The 12,620-nt window shown below is 31.1% G+C and overlaps 1 protein-coding gene across 10 annotated transcripts in view; it reads right to left on the bottom strand.

The window, feature by feature from the left end:
- Positions 1-12,620, bottom strand: part of LOC149564290 (uncharacterized) — a 92,057-nt gene that overhangs the window by 51,822 nt on the left and 27,615 nt on the right. For 8 of the 10 annotated variants that reach the window (XM_089827340.1, XM_089827344.1, XM_089827342.1 and 5 more), the window contains exon 1: positions 9,680-9,843. The exons of 1 other annotated variant lie outside the window; for it this stretch is intronic. In XM_089827340.1, coding sequence (XP_089683466.1) covers positions 9,680-9,697 — 18 coding nt within the window. In that variant the 5' untranslated portion in view covers positions 9,698-9,843. Of the gene's footprint in view, positions 1-9,679; positions 9,848-12,620 lie in introns of those variants that run through there. One more of the 10 variants, XM_089827338.1, reaches the window with a different exon arrangement.

The following is a 12,620-nucleotide window of genomic DNA, read 5'->3' as shown; positions in this document are numbered from 1 at the left end:
GATTGGTGATAACCTTGATTTTGAGAGTTTTAAGGCTTGAATTTGGGTTTTCATATCAAAAGTCCTCATAGGATGAAATTGATGATGGATTTGTCTAATTGGACATAAAATATGATGAATCTATGAATTTTGTGGAATTGGGATAAGTATTTTGCATAGTTGCTTCGTAAAATCTCATGTTTTATCCCTAAAAAAAAGTAACAGTCAAGTTTACAGGCACATTTTCCAAAGAAGTTGATATTGATTCTTGAGTATGTTATAGAAATCCTAAAAGGGTATTTGTAATGGTGATTTTTTTTTCAAGTTATTTGGAAAAGTTTTGTGAAAAGTGGAGAAAATAGCTACTAGAGGGCTAATTGGGGCTCATACACCTAATTGGCAGTTTTAAGACATTTGAGTGTTTGAAGTTGGTTGGAGGGTGGAAAGTTTTTGAAACCTATTTAGTTAACCTTATTAACACATTTCTAATCAATCTTGAAGATTTGGAGATAAGAGTTAGTGTTTTGTGGGTATTTACCCTTTGAGGTGTCTTAGAGCCTAATAGGATCCTTGTGGGTTTGAGCAAGTTTTGTTGGAAACCATCACCTTTTTCTTGCCACTCTGCATCAAACTTTTATAAAAAAAATTCTATTTGTTATTATTTTGATGTAAGTTGTGCTCAACAAATGAACAAGTACCAATATTTTACGATATTAGTGTAATAATTCAAAAAAATAAATATTCATCAAAAGATTACAAAAAAATATACAACGTCTAGATATCACTCTTAACTAGCATCCTACCAAAGGGAATTTCAAAATACCAAATATAACTTTGTCTTTTTTGCTACACACAAAAACAACTATGTAATATTTCTTATAAAAAATTAGGGACTATTTTTTGTGTGCGCAAGGTTTGACCTACCCAATCTTATCCATTTTGTAAAAACTCTAGTACTTTAGAAAGTAGATTCAGAGTACTACAATTTATATGTTTTGCAAATTTTGTCATTTTGAGTGGATGACCCTCACACATCTTGTCCAAGTTTAGGTTTACCTGATTTCAAGAAAAATGTGTCCACTTATACCCCCATTTTGTGCACCATCTTTGTGTACTTACCAAAATCACATGGAGTTCAAAGAAGTAAAGTATGGTTTCCCTCTCTTATACATAAGTGGAATATGTTAGTTCAAAGAAGCAAAGTATGGTTGCCCTCTCTTATACATAAGTGGAATATGTTTCAGTCACTTCAACAATCACAAAAACTTTATGGTTTATAAAGCTTCTTGAATAAATCAAAGAAATACAAGTTCAACCTACTATGATTTTATGTGACAACATGAGTGCCATTAAATTGGCTAAGAATCTAGTTCATCACAACAAGACCAAGCAATTTGATTTGAAATAACATTTCATCAAAGAATTGGTACAAAAAAAAGTAGTTGAATTGAAATACATCTACATAAAGGAGTGAATAGCAGATATTTTCACAAAAGCGGTTGTAAAGGATCAATTTAGTTATTGGCACTTAAAGATTGAATTGTTATCCCTCTCAGCATCAAGGGGGTGTTTGAAGGTTGATGTTGTTGTTATGGGCTGAAGTATGCCATAATCAATTAGATCCCTTAGTTAATTAAGTAATAATAAGTTGCATAATTCTTGCATATACATTATCCATCATTTTTGTTATCTATTTGTCACTGTCAGTTATCCCTTTGTTTAGCATAGTCTTCTTTTATTTCTCCATGCATTTGAATGCATGTTAAGCAGTTGATAGCAGTGGACTTTTGTTCTTGGCAGTAGTTCTATTTTTCCAATTTTGTTACCTTATGCAATATTGAACGAGAAATTTAGAAGTTATGAAATAAAATAGCTTTCTACTCCAAAATAGAGTATCCTCTATTTGAAAACAAAGTTTTTATGTTTTGCTTTTTTGTATATTATATTTTATTAAGATTTTTCTTAGTGTACCATGTTGTTGTTCGATTCCTATGATTATGATAGTCCTAGTGGAATTATGAGGTCCTACATTTATTAGGAGATTGATATTCAAAGATCCAAAAAAGCTAAATGAGATTCAAGGTTTGTAAATCTCATGGAAAAAATATCATAGGTTAGAGAAGAGACACTGTTTTGAAGAAATTGCCTTATCACTTGAAGGAAATTCAAAGATATTAAAGAAATAAAATTTCATACAGCCTAAGAAAAAATGGTTGAGGTCACAAAATTTTAAAATGCACCATGTTAGAAGGTGAAAAATTCAATTTGTTTGCAAGAAAGATTCTATTAGAAGTTAAAGATTAATATGCAAGGTTGCATTGTCTAGGTTGACATGTAAGGTACATTTGAATGACAAGGAAATATAGTTTCCAAAGATCACTATATTTTTAAGAAGCTATGTAATGAAATAGATTCATGAAAAGATAGGAATGCATAAAAATAACAAGGAAGAAAGATTAGTTTTTGTCTAAGAAGAGCACAAATCTCAAAAATTGTCAAAAGAAATTAATTTCATCAATGAAAGTGACACAAGAGAATTTCGATGCATGTGTTATCAGTAGGATGTAATTTTAATATTGTTTTCAGAAAATGATGTGTTAGGCCATGTTATGCCCATTAATTAGACATCATGTTAACTCGATTGGTAGGAGCTATCAATGGGAGCTAAAGCATTTAATGCAATATTTTGAAAATTTGAAGTTTCACAGCCTAGGTGCCTGGCTTTGAATTAGTACTCCATTTTAAATATAAAATGCGTGTCTTGTAAGTTAGAGTTTTTACAGAGAATTTTTGGAGAGAGGAAGAAAGGAAATTCTCGCTAGTGACTCCACATGGTAGAGGAAGTTGAGTACCAAGAGATAAAGCTTAGGGACCAAAGAATAAAGAGAGGCCCATATCAAAGAAAGTACCCTTAAATCCCTTCAAGAACAAATCTATATAAACAAGATTTGAAAAAAATAGAATGAAAGATTTTCCTTTGCGTTCATGTTCATTTTCATGTTAAAACCCTCAATGCTTGTTGAGTTCTAAGTTACTCTGTAACATTGATTGATGTGTGCATGGAACATCTCTTTTCTCTTGTATTTTAAGTTAATCTATAGGTAATAGTTTTTCATGGGTTTTGGCTACAACCCTTCTATTTGATAGGACATAGGGGACTTTAATTGAACTACACCAAGTAGTATCAAAGTAGTTGGTTTTGAGTGTATGGGTAGAGTGTCAATGTTGAGGCAACCTATGCTATGACTAGTGGGTGTTGGAAAAGATTGAAGAGGTTATAGCATCTCAAATAAACCCTTGAAGAATTCATTGCAAGGGAAGGAGACCTTTAACTATAGAGGGTAAGTAGGAAGACACAAACATGTGATTGCAACTATGAGTGAAAAAGATCGCAATAGTAGAGAGAATGAGGTTTTATGTTAGAAGACTCATGATAATCCCATATTAGGAAAGATATTGGGACAAGCTAGAGGAAATGAAGCTATGAAAAGAGTTGGAAGATATCTCAAGAAGAATGGATATCTTGGAAAAGAGTTATTTTGGAAATGGTGTGATTACAAGAAGTAGACAAAATGAGAAAGAATTCTTTATGGAAGAATTGAAAAGAAATGAGAAGGAAATGTAGCAAGAAGCACAAGAAGAGGGAATGAAACTATAGAAGAAAGTGTCTATGAAGAGTGCACTTAAGGAGATGTCTTGGTCTCTTGAGTTATCTTCTAATAATACTATTGAGAATGTGGATGTATATATGAGTAAGGTTTGGAGCAAGGAGGATAGAGGATACAAGAAAAGTCCCTATAAGAAAAGTTGAAGATATGAAATAATGAAAGGAAGTTAAAATAATTGATAGAAGAAATTGGGTTGTGACCCATGTACAATGTAAGGTGCTTCTAGATAAAGGAAAGATACTTGCAAGAAGAAGGGAGGCATACACATAAGAGAAAATGACAGGCCATAAAGTCAAGATTGGCAAGAAATTGGAATAGATTAATATGGAAGAGGAGATAAAAGTATTTAGAAGGGAGACATGAAATTACTTGTTACTAATTTTTTTGAAGTTGCAGAGGTAGGTATGATAAAATTTGAGAACCCGTCTTTGGAGACAAAAAGAAAAAGGGTGTAAGTATGAAGAAAGTTAAGAACCTACCTTTGTAGACAAAAAGACAAATGGCTAGGAGAGGATCCATAGATAAAGAAAGAGATGAGGGAAAAATAATACAATTTATTGGAGTGTGATCTAGAGATGAAAGGAGAACTATTAAATGTTGAGATAATGGGTGTTGCACACATTGCATAATATTGTTATTTTATTATTTTATTTTTTATTATGTAATGTTGTGCCTAGATGGACGTGCAACATGTAAAGATTTCCATGGAATATTCTTGATGAGTTGTATTGTAACATTGTGATAATATTTCATGTAATTATTTAATATTGGGGAAAAGAATTAAATGCCCAATATTAAATGTGGGGTCAGTGGGTTAGGTAGCACATGGTTTTAGCACATGATTTATGTAATACCACTTGGTGGTTTTGTGGGACTTGCTACTATATAAGCAACCACAAGGGTAGTTGTTGTAGAGAGAGAATAGAGAGAGAGAGTGACAAGGAGAAGACAAAAGGCAAGAGTCGAGCAGGATAAGGCTTGACAGGTTAGCCAAGGGAGCATTTGTGAAGGTTGGAAGCATGCATGGGATGTGTGGATTCATGCTTGTTCACATAGTTTTCTCGGTTGTGGCTATGGCCATGAAGGCTTCCATGGTTGTATGGAAATGGTATTTTTTGCTGAATAATACATGGTGATGGATGCTTTTGGAGGCTGGGCTTTTCCCTCAATGAGGGTTTCCCAGGGTATATCTTGTGTCACAATTTTATGGGTATGTTGTCTATTCTCTTGCATGTGGATTTTAATTTCGTGTTTATTTTAGATCTATTATGGGTTATGTGGAAATGGTTATATTCTTTGTTGCCAAGTTTCCTTACAATTGGTATCAGAGCCTGGTTTTGGCCTGGTCATGGGTTCAAATCTCCCCGGTGCCATCCCGACCCGCGTAAGCACCTGGTATGCGTGTCGAGGGGGAGATTGTTGGGTGATGCGACACGCTCCCCTGCCCATAGGTGGTTAATTATGTGGTGTTCCATGTTCACTAACAGTCATGGCTTTTGGTGCAATGACAAGTGGGCCCTACATTAAAGGCATGATGGAAGCAAAAGAGTTGTAGTGTAAGCCAATTGGGGCAACATATCCATAAGGAGATAAATGTTTTTTGTGATGATAATTGTGGTTATGCAAGTAAAAATGGGGATGTGAATATGCAAGTTCAAAAGAAGGAAAGTAAACTATCAAAGCATGGTTACATAGTACCATATTGGAAAAAGAAAATTTTTTGTTAATGAAAGACAAAGAAAAGTGAATCAAGTTGTGGCTGGAGATAAAGTCAATGTTAGGAAATCAAGATCAAGGATGGAATCTATGGTGAAATGTTAAGGCAGAGATGTCATGCCAAGATGATAAGAGCCAAAAGTGGGGTAGTAAAAGACATGACAACCATAATGAATGTGTTGTTTATAAAGGTCATGGCTATAGAAGAAGGCCAACCAAAAACAAATCCTAAATAAAGTCATAAACATTGATGAGGAAGATTATGCTCTAGAGCCTCTAGTAGAGTTTGCAAAAAGGAAACATGATGAGTACGAGGTAAAAAGTATTCCATCTGATTTGTATGATGATGATTTTGAAGCCTTGAATGAAATAGGAAGATGTTAATTATAAGCAATTGAAAAGAGAAAGATAGCAGTGTGTATGTAGATGAGGAGGCAAACATAGAAAGTGTTGAAAACAAAGGAGGAAAGAATGAATTTGTGTTAGTTCAACAAGAAAATAGTATTGAGGAGATGTGCAAACATTTGAAAACTATTAAGGAAGAAGATCACCAAGTGATAGAAATAAACATAATGTTTAATTCTCCACGACTTAAAATTTCATACTTTAGCCACTCCGAGGACTTGATAAAAGATGGTTCTTGAATAGATTTAGAGCCCAACATTGGTGATATTTTTATTAATAATTTTGTTCTAGGAGAGTATTATGGTAATGAAGATATGGGAGAATAAGTATTGATAAAGGAGGTAGCTTATAAGGAGGTGATGTACCATTTAGAAGGACGTCTTGAAGAAGAGAGCACACATTTTATGGAAGAAATTGTAGTAGATGAGAAGAAGGTTGAGATGGAGTGTCCAATGATGAATATTGACCCTATATATCCTAATGAAGAAGAAGAATTGTTGAAAGAAGAGATTTAAAATATTGAATAGTTGTTTAGTAAAACATCAATAAAAGTAGTAGACAAGATAAATGAAGTGGATATTGGGTCAAAAATAGCACATGAGCATGATGGAGACTATAAACACTTGGATGAAATAGAGGTTTTTCTTTATTTAAAATAACATATAGAGATAGATAGTATTGACTTACTGAAAGAGGGAAAAGACTCAACAATAAACTATAAAATTGTAGATTTATGCAAAGGTGTTTATGTTGATGGAAAAGAAGATGAGTTGTTGTATGAAGATGAGGTGGAATTATGGGAGTTTGAGGGTAAAGAGGAAGGGGAAAGAAGAAAGAAGAACAAGAGAGGGATAAATGGTACTTGAGATATGAGAGAGAGAGTTATCTAAAATAAGTAGGAAACTTGTTGACTTAGAAAGAACTAAAGAGCAGTAACCAAGTTGACATCTAACACCAAAAGAAAAGGTAGTGTGGCCTATTCAAAGGTTGGTCCAAATAAGAAAGAAGAAAGTAAAAAGAAACACCACATGAGGCAAATGTACAATTTGATTCTACTAAACTTTGTACATTAACATTGCATGCTGGTATGATTGATTTTAGATATGAACAAACTATTTTTTTTTATTAATGAGTCAAAGAAAGGGAATGTTGATGTTGGATTTCATAATGAGATAGTTGTTGGCAATCACGAAATTGATGGAAATGTTGCTGATAAAGAGATAACAATATGAGTATCTTGGAAACAATTCTTCAAATTGTATGTTGCCATTGATGCTACATAAATATCAGTATTAACTGAGTAGTTAGGTAATGAAGGGTGTTCAATATTAACTAAGTAGTTGAGTAATGAAGTACATTTAGTATTTAGTATTAACCAAGTAGTTGGGAAATGAAGGACATTCAATATTCAACATTAACTGAGCAATTGGGCAATGAAGGAATTTCAGCGTTAACCAAGTGATTAATCCTAGTATTGACTAAGTATCAACAGATGACACTTTTTAATTAATTAACTAATTGAGTCCAACTAGTTTATTATTTAATGGTTATTTGAAAAGGTATTCAAGCTAACTTGACAAAGCTTATGATATATAAGAAAGATGAAAAGTGTGGAATACATGGAATAAGATGGATATGTGATCAAACAAAAAGGAAGAGCAAGCAAATGTGGAAGATAAGAAGCAAATAATATTTTGTTCATCAAGGATCCAAAGGTCAAGCCAAAATAGGGATTTGAATCTACAAAAAGAAGTAGCTTCATAAATTAGGTCAAAGTGCTATTACTTTCTAATCATTGTAGCAGTGAAGAAATCTCCTAACAAAGTTGACTTAATAGTCAAATTGTAAATCCTTTAGCAAGGTGACATTTCAAGATTGAAGTTTTTGAAGACCTCTAATCAGATCACTCCTAATAGGGTGATCTAAATCCTCAAACAAGGTCATGTTTAACAATATGTATTGTAACCTATAACAAGGTTGGCTCCTAAAATGACTCAGTTTAGAAGAGCGAAAAATTGTAACTAGTTGCATGGTGGTTTTCCCAAATTGGGTTTCCACATTAAATCTTGGTGTCATCTGTGTTCATATTATTTTCTTTTTGTTTTATATTTCTGCAACTAAGTTACTCAGGGTTAAAACAAATTAAAATTCATTAAGACTACTTTGTTAACTAAGTTACAACAAGAGCTTAGTTTTAACAAAGATGGATAAAGAATTTCATTATTAGTGAAAAGTTTGATTTGATATCTAGGGAGAATAAATTGTTTTGTGTTATCTGATTCACCCCCCCTCAGTTACTCTCTTCATTTCCAACATATTATTCCTACTAAGGATGACACATAATGACAAGTTGATGCATGTGATGACTCTACCAATGAATATTTTGTAATTTTTATTCCTAATAAGTGCATGCAAGTTTACAATGATTTTTTACTAGTGAGTATGATGAAGATGTGCATGAAGACATGGAGATATCTATTGAAGACTTGGAATTTTGGAAACTAGAGAGTGAGAACCTATAAGCCAAAAGAAGGCACAAAAAGAAATAGAGGAAGAAAGGCCCAAATCTATATGCAAGAACAAAGGACCATGAACAAAAGATTTGGAAGACCAGGAAGAAGAATATTATTTGGAGAGGTTGGAATTCCTTGTTCCCTACTGAGAGTCACTTTGACTTCTATCTTGCAAGGTGATGAGGTCATTAAGAAGTATATCAACAACAAGTGGACAACAAAAGAATGCACATGGAGAAAATCAAAAAGATAAAATGCAAGGTAAATTTGGATAGAGTGTGGCAAGGAATGCATAGATAATGAAATTAGAAGAAACAAAATTAGAAAGTGATAGACAACATTTCAACCTTAATGAGTTAGAGCTCATGATTTATTTCTACTCGGGGATCAGAAATTGTGTCAAGCCAACACGTAAGAGTTGTCAATCATACCTGAAACATTTAATTTAATATTTTGAAAATTTGAAGCTTTTAGACTTGAGTGCCTTATTTTGAAATCCACTTTTGTTTTGGTGCTCACATTAGTAGTCCATATTAAATATCAAATGTGTGTCTTGTAAGTTAGAGTTTTTGGAGAGAGGAAGAAAGGGAATGGTTGTTGGTGACTCCACATGGAAGAGGAATCTGAGTACCTAGAGAGCAACCTTAGGGGCCAAAGAATAGATAGATGCTAGTATTAAGGGAACTACCCTTGAATCCCTTCACGAACAAATATATGTAAGCAAGATTTGAAATCCAATAGAATGAAAAATTTTCCTTAGTGTTTGTGTTCGTGTTCATTTTTGTGTTACCCACAATATATGATGAGTTGTAAATTACTCTATAACAACAATTATTGTGTATGTGGAGAATCGCTTTTCTCTTAAGTTAATCTGTAGGTAATAGTTTGTCATGGGTTTTGGATGCAACCCCTCTTTGATATCAAAGACAATCTTCTTCCTATTTTAAATATAAAATGCAATGAGAATGAAAAGCCTTGAATATACCTTTATTGATGCATGATTACAAACAAATTTAATGAATGAGTTATTTGCATGCTAAAATATTCTTTTTTTATGTAATAGTTTTAATAGTCACACATGTTTTGTTATCTACATTTAATATGCATGGATGAATTGGAATATAAGAGGTTTGATAAGTCTACAAGGTTGCATCAACTTCTATAATATTTCAAAATAAAAATATATAAGACTTTCTCATTATCAAATAATCAAGAATCACTTTCAATCACCTTTTGAAAAATACTTAATAATTAATTTTTTTTTTATGAATTTCATCTTATGATCTTTAATTCTTTTGATCACATATAAATAATTTATGAATTCCATCTTATGACTTTTAATTCCTTTTATCGAATAAATGAAATATGAAGCAATGACAAATAAGTTAATGTGCTTACCGTATTTCGTTGATCCATGATAGCTATGGATTTGAAAAAATGATGATATTTAGGTTGATAATTTCCTAAAAAGTCATTAAACTTGTTCAAATTTTCTGACTTAGTCCATAAAGCTCGGATTGCATTCCAAAACTTGCACAACTTTAAACAATGTTGGGGCCCTGTCACCTGTAATTCATAGAAAGTGGTCACTCTTAATTCATAATGTTAACGATGGATCTTTCGTTCAACGACCAAACGACTCTTTTTCTTGAAAAACTTGATTTGATTTAATTAATTCTCATTATACTAAAAGATTCCTTTTACCACCAATTTCAAAGTAAATGGAAAATAATAAAATTTCAAAGAATTTTCTATTCGCTGCATTCTCCTCATCAATGATAACAGATTTAGTGGGGAGATAACTTCTACATATATTGGACAAAGATCTTTCTTAAAATAAGGTATGCTAAAACGTAAATCAAACAATCTACAAGACTGTTTATAAATTCAATCTCTATAATAAATGTTACTAATAATAACGAATTAATGCATAAACATTATAACTCGATCATGTTAATTATTCACTTTGGAAGGGTATTTCAAATCTTTTTGTTGGGTTACTTGTTTCTTTCTCCTTTCTTCAATATATTTGTTCCTATGTAAAACTATTTTTAGAATTTGTGTTTTTCAATTCAATGTCAGTAAGCAATAATAAAATGAAAATATGTTTCCAATGAATAAAAAATAATGTGATACAATGAAAGATAAATCACAATACCATTTTTTAGATTTTATATAGTATTTGATAATTTTATAGGAAAAATTAGAAGCATTTTATATTTCAATAATCATATATTATATGTTTTATATACAAGAATCTAAGTTTAAGGAGACAATAAAAGTTTAGATAGCACCAATGTTTGTAATTGTTGATTAATGATGGATCAGAAATTGTGGTATGAAATACTGTCATAAAAATACTTACACAATCAAATCTATAAACAAGCTTGTATTTGATCATATGGATCATGAAATCTACTCACTCTTATTAAAATTAAAGCATTATTATATATTAGAAATTGTGGTTATGATTAGGAGTTATTATATTGAAAAAATTATAAATTAAAAAGTAAATTTGCATTATCTAGAATCAATCTATTACAAATTTAGGATTAATTTTTGACATTAGATAAATTATAAAGAAATTTCTTTAAAAAATGGGAAGAAACACTGAAATAGGTAAATGTATAGATATGAAACTATTGTTGATTAAAGTTCTACACATCAGATGGTTTGTGCATAAATAAAGGTAATAAAATATTAATCCATTAGGGGAGAAGATAAAGGGAATCATACGAAATAGAACAATTTTAATATTGATAGGTAGATTAAAAATGTAAATTTGAAAATTAAAACTAAAATCTTAGAGAAAAATATTAAATGGAATTTGAAATGCAAAGAATATAAACAACGTCTACAATTTAGATTTTAATTAATGATTATCCAATCTCAACCACTCAAACATAATTTAAATATGAGATGAAATTAAATAAAAGAGAAATATGGATTTTGATTAGCGGGTGAACCCACAATAGTGGGTTACACTTTTTTGGAGGAAGAAATTCCTCCAAAATCACGAAAGATGATTTTTTTGCCTAAAAAATTTTGATAGAAAGTACCCATATAGTTTCTATCGAAACTAATTTGCACCCTAGTTTAGATCGAAACTAAGTAAATGGAACAAAAGGGTCCTTAATAGTTTTGATAGAAACTAAATAGTTTCGATCAAAACTATTTAGGAATAAAAATCAGCCTAAATAGTTTCGATAGAAATAGTTTCTATCTAAACTAAATATTAACAGTTTCTATCGAAACTATGTAATAACTTTCGATAGAAAGTTAGTTTCTATCGAAACTAAAAAACTAGATGTCTTTTGCAAATTCTATAATAGTTTTAGTTTTTTTCATGGCTTCCAGGCTCAATTACTAGGTCCAAATGGAGCATTGAAATCATGTCATTTTTCATGATAGAAGTACTCTGAACAAGCTTTCTAATGACTATGAATTTGATACATTTTGAATTTTTTAGGTATACATTTTTGCATGTGAATTGAACAAAGGTTTGTTCTAAAAAATAAATCTCTATATTGAATGCTCATGGAAAAATAGTAACTAAGAGAAAAAAAAATTGAAAAATAACTACAGTCTTTGTATTCAAGTTCTCTATCAATCAAAAAAAGAAATTTTGAAATTAGCTAAATATATAATAAATTACATGTGTCAAAATCCATGTATGTCCAGATTCATGTTAGGTTAACTTTAAATGCTAATAAAATATGAAATACTAAGGATAAAAATGTTAGATCACCTCTATGGTTTTGGTATGGATGTTAACAAACTAAATTTGAAAGAATCACATTGATATCTATAGTAGAAAAAAAGTTATGTGTGTCAAAAACAATGTCACTTTTTAAAAACTAGGTTTTTGATAACATACCAATTTTCATGGGAGAAAAAATAATTCAATCAAATCAAGTCAATTTTTTTTTAAAAAAAATATATTTAGATTCTACATAGAAAATCCTAAAAGACTCTAGTTTAGTTCATCTTCAAATTCCTAACCATTAAATGGCAATTTGCATCCGAAAGTGAAAGTTTTCTTGAAAATTCATAGTTCATTGTCAGTTTAGGAAAAAAAGTGTAACCCACTATTGTGGGTTCACCCTAGCTCAATGCCTATTTAGGGCTTTTTGTGATTTAATGTTGTTGTATATTATGTTTGATGATACAAAATTATTATTTATGAGTTGTACCTACATCTATGATCAAATTGTGATGAATACAGGCTTACTTAAGAATATGTCTAGCTCATAGTTTAGCCTTGTGCTGATTTAACTTTAGATGATCTTGTTTTCTGCTAATATGCTATTTGAGACCTATTAGGTTGCATTTATGCTCT

Source organism: Cupressus sempervirens, chromosome 4, assembly GCF_028749045.1.
Source record: "Cupressus sempervirens isolate cs-2001-9-10 chromosome 4, ASM2874904v1, whole genome shotgun sequence".
NCBI lineage: Eukaryota > Viridiplantae > Streptophyta > Pinopsida > Cupressales > Cupressaceae > Cupressus > Cupressus sempervirens.
This window is presented reverse-complemented; position numbering and strand designations above follow the sequence as displayed.